Source organism: Mirounga angustirostris, unplaced genomic scaffold (genome assembly GCF_029215605.1).
Source record: "Mirounga angustirostris isolate CCGP_5_RB_7025 unplaced genomic scaffold, mMirAng1.0.hap1 SCAF_5, whole genome shotgun sequence".
Lineage (NCBI taxonomy): Eukaryota > Metazoa > Chordata > Mammalia > Carnivora > Phocidae > Mirounga > Mirounga angustirostris.
In genome coordinates this window covers 99,991,183-100,010,713 of record NW_026991713.1, presented here as the reverse complement: position 1 = coordinate 100,010,713, position 19,531 = coordinate 99,991,183, and the positions used below count along the sequence as shown (strand labels likewise).

Genomic DNA, 19,531 nt, shown 5'->3' with positions numbered 1-19,531 from the left:
TTACCTCTTCCGGGTCACCACCATCACATCGTCTCCCATGGCCTTCTCCACCCCCTCCGTATGCCTCAGGGACCAGACACCAACACGCCAGAGACCACACTTCCACCCTGGATTTTATTGACAGTTATGGTAGTGTTCGTGAGCTGGCTCACAGGCCTGTGGTCAGCTGGGGCCTAGGGTGGCTCTTGGCAAAGCTGAAGTGTGAGCTAAGGAAGCTAGGCAGGTGTTATATGTCCTTCAGTCTTCTCAAGCCTTGGGCCAAGTTCTTGGCAATGGCTAGTCTCTCTGGCATGATTAGGGACATTATCAGAGAAACGTCTCATGGGAGCACATGTAGGGACCCACATTCTTGGCCTCAGATGCATCCATTCCCCCACCCCCAATTCAACTCTTGACCCACTACAAAAGACCTTTTTATCGGGATTTCTTCTTGCAGGAAAGCGGACTTGGAAACATGGGGAGGTGGGAGGGAGGGGCAATAAGAGGGACCCTAGGAAGCCGACCTGCTTCTCTGGGTGCCTACAGTAAAGAGCCCTTGAGGCAGGTGTCCTGGGCCTGGAAGAAACCGTGCACTGCAGGTCCTCCCTTCTCTAGGAATTAAAAGCAAGGAACAGAAGCAAACTGAAACCCCTTGTCATCCTACCCACCTTCTGGCAGTCTCTAGATAATGATCTAAGGAAATAAGCTTACATTTATAATTAGAGGATAATTTGGAGAATATACACTATTTACAAGGGCCACCTGCAAGAAGCAGGGAAGGTGGGAGACTGCTGGGCACAGGTGTAAACAGTCTGGGGAGTTCCTAATCTCTTTCTACCCTTGTTTTTGCTGTTCCCACCCTTCAGCTCCTAGCAGGGAGAGGGAGGAACCGGATTCTCTTGGGGAGCACTGGTGACACAGTGACCGGTCACCAGGACCTCGCTGCTTGCAGAGGGCTCGGTAGTGGCCATGGCGTGACCAGGCGAAGTGGAGCTAGAGGAGTGGACGGTCCTGCCTGCTGTCCTCACTCCAGATGAGGCTTGGATGGCCCAGCCACACGAGCTCCTGGAAGTGTGGATGGCATGGGCAGCAAGGGTAAGGTCAGGCCTCTACCGCAGCTCAGGAATGAACTGAGCCCAGTTGATGCTGTCAGGGCCCAGAGGGTCCTCCTCCAGGCCAGGAAAGCTGATGTCCAGCAGGATCTTGCTGAGGCTGTCATTCATTGTGTCCAGAACCAGGCCTTCTGTCAGAGAGCGGTTGGCAGAAAGACTGGCCACCTCTGGCCCGGGGGACTGTGGCTTGGGGACTTCCATATCTGAGGGGGAGGAGGTGCTGAACGGGTCAGAGGTGAGGTCAAAGGGCTCCGAATTGAGGAGCTCTCGGGGTGAGTCAAAGAGGGGGATACTTTTCAGCGGGGTGGTGCTAAAATCCGTCAGCCCCAGGGAATCAGGCAGGGGGCCAAAGGCAGCCTGGGGGGGTTGTACTGGGCTGAAATCTAGCCCCCCTACTTTGGCTGGGGGGGTGAGCCTCCAGGATTCAGGGGTCACGGGGAGGACAGATTTGCTCGGGGTGGAGGAGATGGGCAGCGTCTCCTTAATGGGGGTCTTAAAAGGTCCTCCCTCCTCCTGGGAGTAGCCAAGCTGGGAGGCAGTCTCAGAGGACTCTGTGGGCAAAGGGAGCTCTGTGGCTTGCTGGGAAGCCCCAGGGCCCTCGGAGAAGAGGAGCTCAGGCTCGTCCAGACAAGGAGGCAGGAGGTGCTGTTTCCTTCGAGACCGGCTCATCTCCCTCCCCTCCCTTCGTTTAATCACGAGCATTTCTGAGACACACCGGGCTGGGGACTTGAGCCCACTGTAGGACTTCTTGGGCCTTGGAGTGGGAGAGTGGGACGAACCCTCCCAGGAGTGAGATGATTCCTCTTTGACAGACAGGCATGGTGAGGGCCACTCCTCCAAGGGTGGGCTCTCCACTTTGATGGGTCTCCCCAAGGGTGGCGTTTCCTCTCCAGGCTGGGGTTCTTCCTCCTTGATGGACTGAACTGGAAGCAGAGGAGACAGTCCTTCTCCAAGCAGGAGTTTGTCCTCTTGCACAGGCCCTGTGGCAGGCAGAGGGGCCACCCCCTCCTCGGCTAGCAGCACCTGAAAGGAAAGCAGGGGTGCGGTGAGAGGGAGCTTTCCAGGCCTTGATGCTCACCCCAGGCACCAGGCGGGACACAAGGTCATGACTAAAATAAGCCACATGCTGGTACTGGTCCTCTTTTTTGTCTTTTTAAAGTCTTACAAACTATGAAATATGAGAATATATGATGAAGGTGGTAGTTCAATTCTGGGGGTAAAAGGTAGAGTGTTGTTTTAATATGGCGCTGGTATAATTAGTACCCAGCTGAGACCATAAAATTGGATGCCTGTTTCATATCACATACAAAGACTTCAACAGAAAAATTAAAACCATACGAATCCTGAAAGAGAATCTAGGAGGCTACATGTACAATCTGAGGGTGGGGGGCGACCTTCTTAAGCAAGACTGGAAACCCAGAAGCTGTAAAAGAGAAGAGAGATATCATTGGCTATATAAAAACTTAAAATCTTACTATGGCAAGAGATTCCATAAACAAAGAGACAAACGATAGAAATAATCTATCTATCTATCTATCTATCTATCTATCTATCTATCTATCTATCTATATCTTCAGCACCAAAGACAGAGGTTAATATTTTAATAACAAAGAACTTTCACATATTGTTATCAAAACCTCATAGAAAGATGGGCCATGCCCCTACATAACTATCTCGAACCATTCCAAGTGACCTAACGTGATGAGAAGGTACTCACACTTATCGATAAGCAAAGAAAGATAAAATGAGACAAGGAGATTTCATTTACACATAGCAGATGGGCAAATAGTTCAAAGACTATTAATACCAATTGCTGGCAAAGATATTGGTCTTGTCACATATTGCTGGTAGAAATGTAAATTATTATATATTTTTTTGGAAACCAGTATCTAGCAAGATTTAATAAAATGGAAAACACCTTTCCACTGGGCAATCTCATGTCTGGTTTTCTAGCTCACAGAAATAAAAGCACTTGTAAGAAAGGTACCTGCAAAGATATTTATTGCTGTGTTGTTCGTAGGGCAAAAAACCCAGAAACAAAATGTACCCATAAAAGTGGAATGCTGGAAAATTTATGGCTTAGCCACACGGTGAAATATTGTGTGGCCATTAAGAAACAATGAATTCGCGCCAATGCCGAGTGACTTGGAAGAATTTCCCTGTGGCAGGAAAGTGTAGTGTGATCCCATTTTGAATGTTCTGGGTGTTATATGTCCATATATAAAATGGTTATGGCTGTATGTGTACGTATAGTACGTGAAGAGCAGGGATAAATGATGAAGGCAAGCATACTACGTTGTCAGCACGGGGTATCACGGGCAGCAGGGGGATGTGAGTGAAGGTGGGGGAGGGCAGGCAGAAAGATAAGAGGGGAAAAAAAGATTGCAAATAAAACAAAAACAGTATATGTGCTCTAGTCACATGGATACATTTAGGTAAAATTACGTATGATGGTATGTATTATTTTATGTATATTTAAAAAATATTTTTTCAATTAAAAAGAATAAAGCAAACCCAAGTCTCTCTCAACTCCAGAGCCTAGGCAAGGGAACCCTTTTCTCTGCTTTGTTATCAGTCGGCTCTCGCTCACAAATCCTCTATAGCGTTAAGTCCAGACTTGGTAGCTCATCACGAAATGGTCTTAACTTCACCCTCCTCACCTTCTCCTCAAGCTAGGCCACTGATGCTCAACCAGGGGCGCTATCCCCACCCTCCTGCCCCCTAAGGGACATCTGGCAATGTCTGGACACATTTTAATTGTCACACTGGGGGATGCTCCTGGCACCTAGTGGGGAGAGACAAGGGATGCTGCTAAAGATCCCTCAGTGCGTAGGACCGTATCTGTCCACCGCCAACAAAGAGTTATCCAGCCCCGAATGTCAACAGTATGGAGGCTGAGAACCCCTGAGCTAGACTGATCCAATCACTCTACTGTTACTGGGTATAAACTGGCATCTCCTGCCTCCATGGCACCGCCCATTAGAATGCTGTTGCCACACCTGTTTGCTTACCCAAATGTAATTCTTATAAACTCATTAGGTATCCATGGGCTTCTGACATTACTTACACCGTAACCCAAGTTCCTTTTTAGCTCTTGAATTCTCCTTTGTCATACAAAGGAAAATGCCTTGTCTACCCAACTAGATTTATAAGCTCCTCCAGGAACATTTAGCAGAGAGCTTGCAAACCATAGATCCAACACTTTTAATTGACTGGAGTGTCTCGTCAGAGGAAAACGGAAGCCACTCACCTTGGGCGCAATACGGACTCGCTTGCTGTGGCGGGCAAGCTCTGAGCTCATGAGTGAAGCTGCCAGGGGCAATGGCACCTTTACCGAGGGCTGCAACACCAGTGACTGGTTCACTGGGAACTGGATGGGTACCAGGTACGAGCTGACCCGTGGTAGCAGCGGCTTCATCTTCCGCCCTAGGAGGACACAGGAGAGATCAGGAGCAGGGGTCCAGGGATCCACCCCTTCCCAATCCCAGGAGCTCTGCTCTCCTTCTCTGGGCTCAGTGCCTTTCGAGCTGGGCCCAGACTCCTGCAGTCGGGTTGTCTAAAACACGTCCCCCAAGCAAGGACTAGCCTGATGCCCACTGTCCCATACTAACGTGCGCCCAGTGGGAGTTCAGTTTTGATGGTCACGTTCCGGCGGAGCTCAGGATTGGGTCGTTTCTGCTGCTGCTTGTGGCCGAGAGGGAGAGAAAGAAACCTGGGTTAGCGAGGCAGGGAGAGAAGGCAGGAGAACCCACCAGTGGCTCCAGGACCGTGCACTGAGCCAACCGACAGCCCAGAAAGAAAAAGCCGGTCTGGGGCGGATGCAGGTGAGCACTGTCTCCAAAGCCTGGTTAGTGGGAACAGGTGATGGCACGCAGACATACGACGGCAGGACAGTCCTACCACCTCATCCACGTGTCCTCACCACCCCCGGGGGATGCTAAAGCGCGGAGCTCTACGAGCGGCCAAGAAAAGCCAGGCAGGAAAGGGAGAGGGAAAACTGCCTCCTGCCAGGCCTACGCCATGCACTCGAGGTTGCCGTCTGGCACGAAGCCCGTGGCACGTCCTCCTGCCACAGCATGCTCTGCTCCGTGCACTGTTGTCGTGCCCGTCGAGGGGGAGGAGAAGTGGGCAGGAGCTGGGGCGGCGGCCGTCAATTTCCTTACTCCCGGGGGCTAGGGGTGCTCTGCGTTTAGGGCCGGCAGTCACACAGCCGCACAGGCTCCCTTCCCCTGTCCACTAAAGCCATGCTGCACAGTGAAAGGGAAACAAGGCCAAGCCCCGGGCCGGGAGGAAAAGAATCTTACTGATTCCAAGTGCTCAGGCGATTGTGGAGACCCTGGGTCCAGTGGCTGGTGGCGGTCAGGCATTGTGGGAGAGAAATGAGATGAAGTTACCACCAGCGTGGTCAGTATGCCCGGGTCAGGAAAAACAGCTAGTGCTGTGGGATGCTGAGGGCCACGGGGGACGACTTTCCCGCCCAGGGGAATAGTTAGAGCTAGCAGCCGCCTTATGGGCACTTTGAAATCCCCAAACTTCTGAAAAGATGTTCTGGTGGCTCAGTTTCTGGTCTCCAGGCTGAAGAAGGGCTCTTGCAAAGCAGGGGTTTCTAGACTTTCTCTGTAAGAATCACCTCAGTGCTCGCTTCGGCAGCACATATACTAAAAGAATCACCTCAGAGGCTTGTTAAAAATGCATATTCTTAGGCCCATCCCAGACCCACTGAGTCAGAAGCCCCCAAGAGCGGCATCTGGGAAGCTATATTTTAACAAGCATCCCGGGCAATTCTTACCCACAAGGCACTTAGGCAAACACTGTCCAGGGAAGTTGTCTATTTGGATCACGGCAGCCCTCCCCAGGGCCTGGTCTAGCCCAGAAGTATGTCATTCGGTGTGTGTCAACCGTACTTAATTCAGCTAGTTTTATGCAGGTGGTCTCTGGGCTGGCTGGCTTCTAACTCTGCCCGGGCCAGATAAGATCATCACAAGGAGGACTTGTTTCCTTTTGAGATGGATATTATGATGACCAATTCTGGCCCTATTTAGATGGAACCAGGATACTCACCTTGAACACCTGGTCCAACGTCAAGTAGCGATTGGCACTGGGGTGGATAGTCCAGAAGGAGACCTTGCCATTGGCAGATGTCTCCCGAACAAACATGTCGTGGAGGGAAAGGTTGTGGCGGATGGAATTCTGCAAGGAGAGAAAGACAACTACTTATCAGCTACTTTAGCTTCAGAGTCATCCCCTTTGATGTTTCCCCAGGGGACATCAGCCTCAGACCTCCCCCACTGTAGCCAGCAGTGTCCTCATGGTCTAGGAGCTGGCAAGCTGGGCCATAAAGCCATCAATCCAATGGCTGGTGGTAAAGAAAAGACCCGGATGGCTGTCGGCGGCTAGGAAGGAGGACCGAGGCCATGAAGCATTCAGTAGCAAGACAGGTGAGTGAAAAAACTAAGAAACTAGGAAATTTCGTTGAGGTAAGCGTGTGAAGAGTTCTATTGTGGGGACGCCTGGGTGGCTCAGCCTGCTAAGCGTCTGCCTTCTGCTCAGGTCATGATGCCAGGGTCCTGGAATCGAGCCCCGCATCAGGCTCCCTGCTCAGTGGGGAGCCTGCTTCTCCCTCTGCCTGCAGCTCCCCTCTCTCTCTCATAAATAAATAAAAATCTAAAAAAAAAAAAGAGTTCTACTGTGGAGGAAACAAAACAAAAATACCCTCGCTTGGAGCTGCGCCTCTGTCAGAAGACCAACACTGTGGCTCTGTCAGGGTAGTGTGAGTGACAGCGACTCCAAGGGACTTCAGTGTCCCCACGAGTACAATGAAGAGAATGTCCCTGCCTTCTGGAGAGGACATGTGACATTAGAGGAGGTGAATCTTGGATCACGAGGCTCACGGACAGCATTTTTTTGTTCATTAAGATCTTTTCATAAAGCTACTTAGTCACGGCAGCTGTGGTTCAACGGAGCACAAGAGGAGGCTCAGTGCTACCCTGGACAGTCTCTCCAAGACCTCTACCCTTAGGGACCTCAGGGAGGGACCAATGAAGTGGCTGCAGAGCTCCTGCTGACCATCTTGCCTGGAATCGGCAGGATCAAGTCACGTCCAAGAAAGATACAATTGTTTACGGTTCCAGCTTTCTTTGCATTTAACTGTTCCTCAGAGCACCACACACAAAGGGCTGCACATCTGCGTGGACACACTGCTGGGCCAGAGTGACCTCGGCGTTCGTCGCTACGGGTTGCTATGTACCTTCCAGCCTGGCTTGGCAATGTGCTTGAAATAGGGGAAGTGGTCCTCGATCCAAGTATAGATGTCTTTCAAGGTCATGCGCTTCCTCTCGGTGCTATTGATGGCAAACTGTATCATGGCCATGTAAGAGTATGGCGGCCGCTCAGACACAGAGTCCTGCCAGGATGCTGATGCTCCCGGGGGCTCCTCGACCTGAGGGTTACGAGAAGCCAAAGGCAAGGAGAAAAAGAAATGACATGGAAGAGTTCATAATGCCTGCCCTGGGCCCCCAGCAAAGAACATCCCCCAGAGAAACCTCTTAACCGGCAGAATTGTGCTAGAAACCTACTCATCTGAGACGACTAGTCCATAGAATAAAATTTTAGGATTAGGAAGCATAGCGATGATCTAGTCCAGTCCCTAGACAATGTGGAGCCACTTCTCTGTCATTGTTCATTTTGTTGAATATTTTGTCCCATCATAGTGGAGGTCCAGTCTGCTAGTAGAAACCTCTCGGGAAAATTTGGGTGTACACTAGGATTCTTAAAGCATTGATTTTATCCTAAAACCATGCTCATTTTTCAGAGTCAAGAGACCAATGTCTTCGTTTGCTTTCTACTACTGATGTGATGTGAATAAACCGACCTCTTTTCAGGGTTTGTATGAGACAGATACTCTCAAGAGTATAGGACAGACAAATGTCTGCAAAACATACATCTGGCTAAGTCTCAAGCAAAGAGCTGATCAGTCACATTTGAAAAAACTGAGCTCTGAGCTGCCTGGGTGGCTCAGTCAGCTGAGCCTCTGACTCTTGGTTTCAGCTCAGGTCATGATCTCAGGGTCTTGGGATCAAGCTCTGGGTTGGGCTCTGTACTCAGCTTGGAGTCGGCTTGAGATTCTCTCTCTTTCTCTGCCCCCCCTGCCCCTCCGCTCGCTCACTCTCTCTCTCTCTGGAATAAATAAATCCTTTAAAAAATACATAAAAAATTTTAAAAACCTCGCTCTAACTTTAGAAAGTGCACAAGTTTTAAGTTTTACTTATGCACACATCCATGTAAATTTTCACTTTTTAAAGGCTGCAATGACTGATTTAAGGGTATATGCAACAATATGGCAATACTGAAAACAACCCCAGGCCACATAGTTGGGTCAAATCGAGTTTGATTACCGGGGAAGTATTTAACATTCACACCTAACTCACTTTATTTGCTATTAATGTATCTTCTAATAGAACTATCTTGTACTCTATCTTATGCTCTAACCTTTCATACTGTTGGGCTGCCTCTTTAAGGCTCAAGTGGCTTTCCCAACTAAGATCTCTTCATCATTTTCTGAGTACCTGCCAAGGGCAGAGTACTAAACTTAGTGCTCATGGAATACTGAGCGAGCCAGGAGCATCTGCCCTCGAGGACATTTCACAGATGGGGCAAAAAAGATTCCAGGCAGAAAGGTAGCTCAAACGTTATGCAGAATCGCACTAAGTGAAGTGCTAATACCAGAACTTGGAAATTCTGCTCCAAGGTCACTTGATCCATTTCCCTTCTTAGAAATTCCCTGCACTGGCCCTGACTCCCCTAGTGAGAAGTCACCTTTACCTGACTCTGCTCCAGGTGACGATTTTCCTTTTCCTCCATCTCTTGCTTGATGCTGCTGGAGCCCAGTCCATCAGAACTCATCTTTCCAAGCCACTGGATGTTGGTCAAGCTGCTGTCGAGAGTGCAGCCTGCTGCCTCGCCTCCAGCTAGAGGGGAAACAATCCAAGATGCCACTTAGCTGCCTGATCCAGTGTGTGCCAGGCCCATCAAAATCGGAGGTTGGGGAGCATCTCTCCGAGACCTCTACCCGTAGGGACAGGGATCACATGCTGAATCTATTGTGGCCCTCAGGTACTCTGCCCCATTAAGGATTTCAGGAGAAATTCAGGAGAGATCAGTCAAGGCAACCTTAACAAAGAGTTAGTATTTGCACAAACAAAGTCACTTTTCCTCCTCATGCTTCAGTTTTCTCCTTTATTAAAATGGAGAAAGATTTCTATTTCCTTATACGGTCGACGGGGAAGATAACTCGCAAAAATAAACAAATCCTTTCCTAATTTAAAGAAAGTAAGAGAAATGCTAAATTATAATTTGGGCACTTTCAACAGCGCCCAAAGGATCTGGGTCAAGGATTCAGGATGAAGACAGACAAGACTTTCCCCTGGTTCAGGCTAGGTGCCTGTCTGTTAAGTATCAACGTGACGGACTGCAGTCCTTGCCACCAGAGAGGAAAGGCTGGGCTCCTCATCCCTTTGCCTTGCAGACCACATACCACAGCTCTCCCATCTCTGCCCAGGAAGGGCTCCAGGTGGTCTAGGAAGATTCACATCCCTAGCTGCCGGCTTTGGTCCCAGGGTCTCGGTGACCACTTCTGTCCTCTTGGGATCATTGCTGGTTTGGGCTTGAGGCTGGGGTCCTGGAGGGCGAGTGGGGGCTCCCCCACAGCTGATGAGGATGAATTTGTTGGGCCCACTGCTGCCACTCTCTTTTCCTTTGGCGGTCAATGCTGTGATGATGCTCTGGATATTGGCATTGTTAGGGACGGCCACCACTTGGGTGTTGGGCATGGTGGGGTGGTTAATGATCTTGATCCCAGCTGGAAACTTGCAAGAGTTGGACTCTGCCGCCTCCTTGGAAGCCTGTGCTTGGCCAGGCTCTTGTTGGGCAGGGGGCCTCTTAGGTTCCTCTCCTGATGTTTCACCTGGGGCATGTTGAACAGGAAGGGGCAGCCTCCGTCTTTTGAGAATCAGTGGCCGACGGGGGCTGGTTTTCATTATGAATCTGTGCTTTCACTCTCCATTGAGAATCACAAGCATGGGCCCTGGAAAGTGCAAGGAACAGCAGGATGTCAGAGATTTGTTAGGCTGAGAAGGAGGTACTGCTAGAGAGAGGCGTTCCTCTTTCCATGACCAAAAGCATGAGCCCACAGGCCCAGGTTAATGATCCCTGGGCCTCTGTAAAGACCTCAGACAATAAGGGGATGAGTTCTATGACAAAAGAAGGCTAAAACTGAAGCATTTCAAAAGGGGAAAGCAGGACTGGGTTGAAGGTCAACACGGCCAAAGGTCTTCCGGAAGCTTAAGAATGTTTGGCTACAGAAATGAGTGGGACAGTTAAAAAAATGTGGAAATTTCTATTATTGCTTATTATACTACAGATCACTTGCAGTGACTCTAGGGACAGGAATGCTGGAATTGAGGACATTTAGCAATTTGAGGAGTCCGGACAAAACTCTGATCCCGTAATCTATTTTATGATTGATAAAGCCTGTATATTTTTACACCATCTTTGTCTATAAATAAAAGGATCAGTGCCCATGGAATCAGAGGAGAAAGGCAGATTGCACTACCGCTCCCCTGCCATCATCTCCTACTTCACAAGACCTCAGAGAAAACGGAAACTGCTCTAGTCAAGGCCCCTGGGACTATTCATCTCACAGGCTATTATCCTTGCACTGGTAAAAGAAAGAGTACACTTTTCTTTCACAATTTGCAAAATATTTCTATAGCGACATTTTAGTCCTTGCGTGTGTTTATTCCTACTTTAACTTTCTAAGCATGTTACTGGAGTCCTTGATTTCTCTTCCAGAACCAAGACTATAATCCTTATCTCCTGACCAGTAGAATGTGCTGTCATCAATATGCTAAGGTGGTTCTGTCATGTTAAGGAAAATAGTTTTATCTTTAAAAAAATAAAATGTGTTTGTTGGGTGCCTGGATGGCTCAGTTGGTTAAGCGTCTGCCTCCAGCTCAAGTCATGATCCTGGGGTCCTGGGGTTGAGCCCCACATTGAGCTCCCGGCTCAGCGGGGAGTCTGCTTCTCCCTCTGCCCCTCACCCCGCTCTTGTGCTCTCTCTCTCTCAAATAAATAAAATCTTTAAAAAAAATTTCGTGTTTGTTGATTTTAATAGATACACGGGATACTCTGTCATCATGTAAAATTGTGTAATCCTATTTAAAGGTACTTTGACAGAAGAATGGGCTGTCTGTGTTAGGACATCCACTATCTCCCTAAAAATGACTGTCACAGTCTGATGACATTTGCCATCTGCTTAGAGTTCATAGGCTCTCTCCACTCTGCCTCCTCCCTTTCCTTTATAACTAGGTTTCCTCTACTTTCAAATCTCAGTTTTATTTCTACCTCTTATCTCTTCAAGCCTCCCCCCGCCCCACCAGTGAGTAAATACTATTATTCCTTCCCCAACCCCAAAAGGTATCTTCCTGGTCTAAGGCTTAATTTTGCTTTCAACTCTGATCAGTCTCTTCCTATCACGGCCAACACTTTAAGCTAGGGGACTTCCAGAGTGACCCCTCTGACACCACTGCCCATCCTGACCACGGAAACTTTGCAGGTTCTCAAAAAAAAGGATAAGGGCCCTGGAAAAGGGTGGAGTGGAGGCAGTGCGGCTCAGTGGTGAGAGCGCTTGGGAGCAGGGGAGGGTGTGGGCAGGTTTGTCTTTGACTTAACGCAGAATAAGCTCAATCTTCATGCCAGCCACGGTCTGCCTAGAAAAGTAGGCCACCCCAGCAGCCCTCCCGAGGTTGTGGGCAGGGCGCAGAGGTCAAACTTCCAGGGAAGGCCAAGAGGTGGTTTGAGAAAGAAGTGAGGACAAGGCCAGGAGGTTGGCCGGATGCAGAAAAAGTTTGCACCCTCTCTCAGCCCTCGTTCCCGTGTGGCCCCAAACCTCCACTCTGGTACCGCGCCCTGCTGCTAGACCCCCTGACCTCGGCGCCCGAGCCCGGGCTCCCTGCTCTGCCGGGGCCGGGGCTTGGACTGCATTCCTCCGCCCCCCGCTCACCTCCCGACTGCAGCCGCCGCCGCTGCTGGGCTGTGGCTCCAAGGGCGGGCTCCGGGCTCCTCCAACCTGGGGGCCGAGCCAGGGGCCCGGACAGAGACTCGCGCCAGGCCGGCCGGGTCCCCGGCGGTGCGGGAGGGGTGGGGAATCCCGGGGGATCCCGGGAGGGGAGGGGTCCCGGGCCGGGGGGCCGGGGGTGGGGTCGGGCACCGGAGCTTTCAGTTTGTTCCGCTGTTTGAAATTGGCGCCGGCGGAGCGTTGCGGTCACGTGACGGAGCGTCGCCAATCGGCGGCCGCCCTTGTCTCCGCGTTCCTCGCTCGAACGCTGCGGCGGCCCAGGGGAGCGGCGGCCGGGACGCCGCCGGGCGGGTAAGGCGGGCCCGTGGCCGGCTCGTGGGGAGGGGGCGGCCGGGGGCGGCCGGGGGCGGCCGGGAGGGCGCAGGAGGGGCCCCCGCGGCGGGCGGCGGGCGGCGGGCGGCGGGCGGGGCCGGCCGGGGCGGCGGGGAGGCGGCCCTGCCCGGGGCCGGCGCCCTCGGCCTGCGCTCCCTCGTGCGTTCTGGGTCGCTTGCCTGAGCCCTCCCCCGGCGCCGCTCCTCCCGCCTCCCTCGCCAGCTTCTGGCCTTTGTAAAGCCTCCCAGGCTTGGCTTCCCTGCTTGGGGGAAACTGCTCCATTCCCCTCCAACTAACGATCGTCTGGCCGCCTCGACTAGTCGACAGGCGTATCACGTTGTTTAAGCTTCCTCTTAAAAAAAATTCCACGCCATGATAATACTTTATTAACTTGCTCGGCACATTTTGTTGAGCGCCTACTATGTGCCAGGCCCTGCTAGGATAACAGTGGTAGGGGAGGTTCTTTGCTTACTCTGTATACAGTCTAATGGGAAGAGAGGAGACAACAGACATTTTTGAAGAATCGAATAAGCAAAAGGAGAATTATAGCTGCGAAGGGATAAATTAGAGGTCATTGATAACTGACCATCTACAATAAGATCTTGCCTTCGGTAGGTCAGGAAAGGCTTTTCCGACGGAAGCTTGTTCTGAGGTCTGATGCTTTTGTGTAAAGAAGGAAGTGAACCCCGCAAAGCAAAAGGAAGAAGATTGGGCTGTGCAAAGGCTGAAGAATATCTGGGAGTCAGAGCTGAGAGGACCTGAATAGAGTGTGGTGTGAGATGAAGCTGGAGCCAGAGGAAATAGGACCTTAGCCATAACTGAGGGAGTTTGGTCCTTATCCAGAAATCAACAGTTTTAAGCAGAAGTGAGTCAGGATCAGATTTGCATTTTTAAAAGGCTCCTCTGCAGGGGGTGCTGGAGTGGATTAGGGTAGACCCGTTTAGGCTATTGCAATACTCCAGACCAGAACTGTTGGAACTTGAAGAGTGGTGGGGAGAGAAGGAGAGCAAGAGAAAGGGGCCAAAGGGGCATTATTGAAGACATACTTAAGAGGTAAGATTGTCAGGGTTTGGTGGTGTTGGATGGGGACAGAGGTGGGACATGTCAGGGTTTCTGGCTGCATAACTAGATGAAGGATAATACCCCGAGCAAGGGCCTTGCAAGATAATCACCTGTGGAGCGGGTGCAGGGGAGATGATCATGAATTCAGTTTTAAATATGTTGAGTTTGAGGGTGCCTGGGTGGCTCAGTCAGTTAAGCGTCTGCCTTTGGCTCAGGTAATGATCCTGGGGTCCTGGGATGGAGCCCCGCATCAGGCTCCCCGCTCAGCGGAGAGCCTGCTTCTCCCTCTCCCTCTGCAGCTCCCCCTGCTTGTGTGCGCTCTCTCTCTCTCTCTCAAATAAATAAATAAATAATACCTTAAAAAGGAAAAAAAAAAAGATATTTGGAGTCAACTGGAAAACTTAAATAAGTTGAGTTTAAGGTGCATTTGAGACATCTAGTTGCTGTCAAGTAGGCAGTGGCAATGTGGGTACTGAGTGTAGAGAATTCTAAGCTGAGTGTATAAATACTTAAGTCATCCACTTGTAGGTGTGAGCCGATCATTGCCTAAGAAAGGTGTATAAAGTAAGGAAAGCTCCAAAACACAGCCAGAGGGAAAGGTTTTACAGAGCAAATGGGACTGACCTGCGATTATAGCATAAAGAGAATGGATGCAGATATATATATAGGTTTGTATGTTTGGTATCTGGAAAGTGAGTTTATTTTCTTTAACGTCTCCTACGTTCTCTGTGAAGTAGGAAATAAGGTCATTTGTTAAGAGGGAAGGGGAGTTCTAAGGTTTTAAGAAAGTGGAAACATCTTAAGATAATCTGCGGATATTGAGTTGATGAAGGGAACATAGTAGGATTGCTGCTGAGCAATGTCATGTCTATTGGAGGCTGGCTAATGTCAACACTGACTGGAGGCATTGTTACTGCTGTCATCTCTCCACTGGATTCCTGCAGCAGCCCTTTAACTGGGTGCCCTGCTTCCTTTCTCCGTGCCTGCTGTCTCCAACCCACCTGTTCTCACAGAGCGCCTAAAGTTCTCATTGTAAAGTAGAAATGTCGCTTCCCTGTCCAGAGCCTTGCTGTGGCTTCCTGTCACACTAAGAATAGTTAAGTCCAGAGTCCTTAACCTTGCCTGTGAAGCCCCGTGTCACATGAACTGTTTCTCATCTGCTCTCCTTTCTTCATTTCAGGTCTTTGCTCAAATATCACTTTTTCAGTCGCCTTCCCTGACAGCCCTCTCTAAAAGAGCACTGAGTTGGCTCAACCCCTTATCCTGTTTGGATTTTCTCCATAGTCACTTCCCAACTAGGATGTAAGTACCACGAGGGCAGGGATTTCATTTTGTTCTCTGGTATATATTTCCAGCACCAAGAACAGGGCCTAGCACTGCGGGCACTCAGTATTTGTTGAATGGCTGAATGAACGAACAAACAGCTGTGTGTACTACCTGTGTTCTCCCTAAAAATGATTTGTCCTTTCTTCCTTCTTTACCTGTATCTCCACTGCCTAGTGACAGAAGTCAGAGTATGTTACTTTTTATGGTTGACTGACTGAATGAATCATGAATGTGTGGTGGAACCAGTCTGCCCTGTTGTGGGACTTCGCTGGATGCCAGCTGTACCTCCTGCGCACCTCTCCATTGCACGCAAACTTCTATCCCACCCTTCCACTTGATGAAGCTCTTATTTTTTTTTTTTAAAGATTTTATTTATTTATTTGAGAGAGAGAATGAGACAGAGAGAGAGAGCATGAGATGGGGGAGGATCAGAGGGAGAAGCAGACTCCCTGCTGAGCAGGAAGCCCGATGCGGGACTCGATCCCGGAACTCCAGGATCATGACCTGAGCCGAAGGCAGTCGCTTAACCAACTGAGCCACCCAGGCGCCCTTGATGAAGCTCTTATTAAAGTCGATCTGGGGGCGCCTGGGTGGCTCAGTTGGTTAAGCGACTGCCTTCGGCTCAGGTCATGATCCCGGAGTCCCGGGATCGAGTCCCGCATCGGGCTCCCTGCTCGGCAGGGAGTCTGCTTCTCCCTCTGGCCCTCCTCCCTCTCATGCTCTCTGTCTCTCATTCTCTCTCTCGCAAATAAATAAAAAAAAATCTTAAAAAAAAAAAAAAAATAAAAAAAAAAAAATAAAGTCGATCTGGTTACTAGAGTCAATGGACCTTTTTTTCACTTTTTTCAGCCTGTTTATTACTCCGGGTCCTGTTGATCCTGCTTCTGTGTCTTGCCTCCCATTTCCGCCAACACAGCCCAGATTCAGGCCTGATCATTTCTCACTTCAGTAACAGAGTAACCTCCTAAAACTGGTCCCCCTGTTTCCAGAGTACTCCCTCTCCTTCCACACTGTTGCCAGGATGATCTGTCTAAAAGACAAAAACAACCAATTAAGACATTTATGGAACAATTGAAAATTTGAACATGTCTGGATATTTGATAATATATTTTTTTATTTGTAGGAGAGAGAGAGCACAAGCAGGGGGAGCGACAGGCAAAGGGAGAAGCAGGCTCCCCATTGAGCAAGGAGCCTGATTCAGGACTCGATCCCAGGACCCTGGGGTCATGACCTGAGCCGAAGGCAAGACCCTTAACCCTCTGAGCTACCCAGGCATCCCTGGATATTTGATAATATTAAGGAATATATATATATGTTGTATTAATGGGGATGGCATAATGGCTGGGAATATTCATCTTTTCTTCATAATAATATAGGGGTAGGGGAAGTGGATAAAGGGTGTGGATGGATTGTGATTGGCTATGGGCTGATGTTGGAACTGGGTGATGGGTACACGGGGGCTCATATTATTCATTCTCCTTTTGTGTATGTTCAGAATTATATGGAGGGAAAGTTAAAAAAAACTAAGTGTTATCATATCGTTCTGCTTGAAAATCTTCAGTGACTACTTAGGCTAGAGTCCAAACACCTATGGTACACCTGCTTTTTCTGACCTGACCCTGACACTGGGTTCAGCCTCTGGGGTCTTGCATTTGTCTTTGCATACGCTGTGTCCAGCTCCATGGAGCCTGTGATACCTTGAGTTCACAGTCTTGTCTCCGTGCCTCTGTATGTGCTGTTCCTCAGCCTGGAGTGCCTTGCTCTCTCTGCTCTCTGGCTTTCCTTATCCCTTCTGTACTAGGTCAGGTATCACCCTCTCTAGAAAGCCTCCCCTGGGGTGAGTGGAAGCATTCTTCCCATTATCGGAATTGTCTGTCTCCCTCTGCTAGCCTCTCAGCTCTTTGAAGATAGGGACAGTCTCTCTTATGTGTCCCTGCAAGCACTTGGCACTCGATAAATGATTGTAGAATCTTTAAATTCCCAACACCCAGCACGGCACTCAACACGTGCTCGATCAGTGTGCGTTGGATGAATGCTGTTGACCAGGAACTACTGTGTATTTACTTGGTGGTGCAGGGATAGAAGCTGCACTCCCCAAGGTGTGGAGGTAGGGGTGGTAGTTGATAGTAGAACTGGTTGGCAGAGGATGAGCAAGAGCTGGGGACGGAATCATCAGAATTGTCTCCCAGCTTTTGTTTTTTTCTCTGCAGGCATGGGTTGGAATCGGAGCCTGAACCCCGACCTGACAACAACCAGCATCATGTGGTTACTAATTTTAACTGCTCTTCATTCACCTATTGATGCCTCCCAGAAAAAAACGCCGCCAGCCTTCCCAGAAAGCCCAGCTGCTATTCCAAGAACCACCACTGGAGGGCCCCAAACACCATTATGGCTCTCCCCAGTTTACCATCACCCACACTAGACAGGTGCCCAGCAAGCCCATTGACCATAACACCGTCACTTCCTGGGTAGGCCATGGGATTCTTACTTTGACTTTTGCTCTGTTAGCCTTCGTAGAATGCTGCCCCTTCTGCCCCTTAAACCAGGGCCTCCAAAGATTCATGGGAGCAGGGACAAGAGGCAATGTATTCTTTCTGTCATCAGCCATCTTCTCGGGGATATCTTCTTTTCTAAGTTCAAGCTGAGGCAAGGGCTGGTTGGAGTTGGAGTCTTTCCCCCCACATTCTTCTTAAAGAGTTCAATATAAAAGTTTCATTGTTACTCGGTAGCTCAGTGAAGAAGCCAGATAAATGGCCGAATGAATAAAAAATGAGATTGTTCCCCAAGTGTCACTTGAGAGGTAAACTATTTAGCTAGGTACTATATTTATAGTTTAAGAGAGTGAACCTGGAAAAAACCCCACAGAAATGGCATGTATTTTGACAGTTTCAAGGCCCTAGGAAGAGAATATAGCTACTGTCAGGAAAGTGGTATAACCAGAGGGCCAGACAAAAGCATAAACTTCACATAAGAGTGCTTAATATATATAGCTTGTTCAGGATTGCTTGGAAGAACCATAATACTTGCTTTGGGATTGTAGAAGAAATTGAGATGTTAGAATCCCATGGATGAGAAGAGGAATGGACACTTACTGAGGACTCGCCATGTGTCAGGTCTTATGCTAGTTGCTTTCCATACATGATCTCACTCCCTATTCTTGCACTCAGCATTCACTCTACAGGGGGCCTTCTTCATGCCAGGCACTCTGCTAGGTGCTGGGCATCAAAGGTGAGGAAGACTGCTGGTCTCTGCCCTCAAAGTTTAAAGATACACACGTTGCAGCTGTATGGTGTGATAAAGCGAAGGAGGCATTGTCCCCTTTCTTACACACAAGGAAACGGAAAGCCAGAGAGATCGAATTACTTGCCCAAAGCTCATATCCCTTTCTTTTAATATCCCATTAGACAAATACTTCGTTTTGTGTCCATTACTATAGTGGGCCCCCATTTAGAATTCTGGTCCTTGGATATAGTTTCCTCCCTCAGGTTCGTTCGTACTTGGTAGCTGGCTCTCCTCACTTCTTTTTGGTTTTTGTTTTTAATCCTAAAGGTATCACCTCAGTTTGATATGACAGCAGAAAGCTGGTTCCCGGTGAACCAGAAATGTCATCATCGAAACCAGGCAAGACATGCAAGTCGAAAATCTACCGCCTCCAAGTTCCCACATCTAACATTTGACAGTCCACTGTTTTCCTCTTGTTCAGCCACACTTGGGATCCCCTTAAGCAGGGAATGCCCCGGTCAATCAGAAAAGCAAATTTCTGGAAGGCCCTTAGTTCCAATGCTCAGTCCTCAAAGCTGTGGGGAAGTGTCAGCACATGCGCTTCAAAACTTACCTTATGTATTCATTCCCCCTGATATCCAGACCCCAGAGTCCTCGTTTGTGAAGGAGGGGCCTGTTCCCCCAGGTCAGAGGGAAAGTAGCCTTCCGAGCTGCTCCTTCCATGCTAGTACTCCCAAGAGCCCAGAGCCTGGGCCTGTTCTAGTTAAAGACACTCCTGAGGAGAAGTATGGGATCAAGGTCACATGGAGGAAACGACACCACTTGTTTACTTACCTCAGGGAGAGAGGGAAGCTGAACAAAAACCAGTTCCTTGTGAAAAACTCACTGGATTTCTCCGGCACCAGCAGTCTCAAGAAATTTTCATAAAGTTGCTAAAGTACTTTTCTGGTTCACAGGAGAGTACAACAGGAGGATAAAATGGAAATAGTACCAATAACCTCAATAGAAAAAAAGATGTTTTAACCAGAACCTTGGAGTCGTAAGGGAATTCAGTTCCCAGATTTGCTTTTTAAGATGTCTTTTCCTAAAAAGTTTTTAGTGTCATAAACAGTTCATATTTTTCTTAACATTAACTGTCTAAAATTTTAAAGTATCTTGTAGTAACTATTTAAAATGTATGTAAATAAATGATTGCAGAAAGGTTTTAGAGAACCCTGCTTCTGATTACTGATCATGCAGCAATACTGCCTTCTCCACAGTCTTTCTTTGTTGTTTTTCTAAAACTACTAGTTAATCCTCTAATCACCTCCTCCAAACTAATTCATTCCACATTTTTGAGTACCAACTCTGTGTCAGGCTCAGCAGCAGCTTCCTTTATGACATG

At 49.0% G+C, this 19,531-nt stretch overlaps 3 protein-coding genes across 9 annotated transcripts in view; 2 read left to right on the top strand and 1 right to left on the bottom strand.

The window, feature by feature from the left end:
* TULP3 (TUB like protein 3) overlaps positions 1-19,531 on the top strand; it is a 113,596-nt gene that overhangs the window by 30,643 nt on the left and 63,422 nt on the right. Inside the window, exon 1 of one of the 2 annotated variants that reach the window (XM_064591710.1) lies at positions 12,457-12,516. The exons of the other annotated variant lie outside the window; for it this stretch is intronic. The gene's annotated coding sequence lies outside the window, so the exon portion shown is untranslated. Of the gene's footprint in view, positions 1-12,456; positions 12,517-19,531 lie in introns of those variants that run through there. 2 annotated transcript variants of the gene reach the window in all.
* On the bottom strand, positions 96-12,526 carry FOXM1 (forkhead box M1). 2 transcript variants are annotated; one of them, XM_064591690.1, is made up of 9 exons: positions 12,151-12,526; positions 9,625-10,173; positions 8,913-9,058; positions 7,339-7,530; positions 6,153-6,281; positions 5,396-5,440; positions 4,703-4,775; positions 4,342-4,517; positions 96-2,114 (listed from the first exon to the last, which is right to left on the bottom strand). In XM_064591690.1, the coding sequence occupies exons 2-9, from the start codon at positions 10,124-10,126 to the stop codon at positions 1,089-1,091; spliced, it is 2,289 nt and encodes a 762-aa protein (XP_064447760.1). In that variant the 5' UTR covers positions 10,127-10,173; positions 12,151-12,526; the 3' UTR covers positions 96-1,088. The 2 variants fall into 2 exon arrangements, with proteins under 2 accessions (XP_064447760.1, XP_045727136.1); XM_045871180.3 differs by having other exon boundaries at positions 4,703-4,772.
* RHNO1 (RAD9-HUS1-RAD1 interacting nuclear orphan 1) lies at positions 12,410-19,351 on the top strand. Of its 5 annotated transcripts, XM_054507237.2 has the most exons (5): positions 12,410-12,516; positions 14,780-14,901; positions 16,049-16,167; positions 17,136-17,393; positions 18,475-19,351. In XM_054507237.2, exons 4-5 carry the CDS (start codon positions 17,226-17,228, stop codon positions 19,072-19,074), a joined length of 768 nt encoding a protein of 255 aa, XP_054363212.1. In that variant the 5' UTR covers positions 12,410-12,516; positions 14,780-14,901; positions 16,049-16,167; positions 17,136-17,225; the 3' UTR covers positions 19,075-19,351. The 5 variants fall into 5 exon arrangements, with proteins under 5 accessions (XP_054363212.1, XP_054363213.1, XP_045730013.1 ...); XM_054507238.2 differs by lacking the exon at positions 16,049-16,167 and having other exon boundaries at positions 17,136-17,351; XM_045874057.3 differs by lacking the exon at positions 16,049-16,167.

Bases quoted from the DNA above. Each gene is read 5' to 3' on its own strand.
- FOXM1 (XM_064591690.1), bottom strand. From the start codon at position 10,126: ATGAAAACCAGCCCCCGTCGGCCACTGATTCTCAAAAGACGGAGGCTG. The intron at 6,282-7,338 runs GTACATAGCAAC...CTCTCCTTGCAG, and splicing joins TTGCCAAGCCAGGCTGGAAG to AATTCCATCCGCCACAACCT. The intron at 4,776-5,395 runs GTAAGATTCTTT...CTCGGCCACAAG, and splicing joins CGCCTGAGCACTTGGAATCA to CAGCAGCAGAAACGACCCAA.
- RHNO1 (XM_045874057.3), top strand. From the start codon at position 17,226: ATGCCTCCCAGAAAAAAACGCCGCCAGCCTTCCCAGAAAGCCCAGCTG. The intron at 17,394-18,474 runs GTAGGCCATGGG...TTAATCCTAAAG, and splicing joins ATAACACCGTCACTTCCTGG to GTATCACCTCAGTTTGATAT.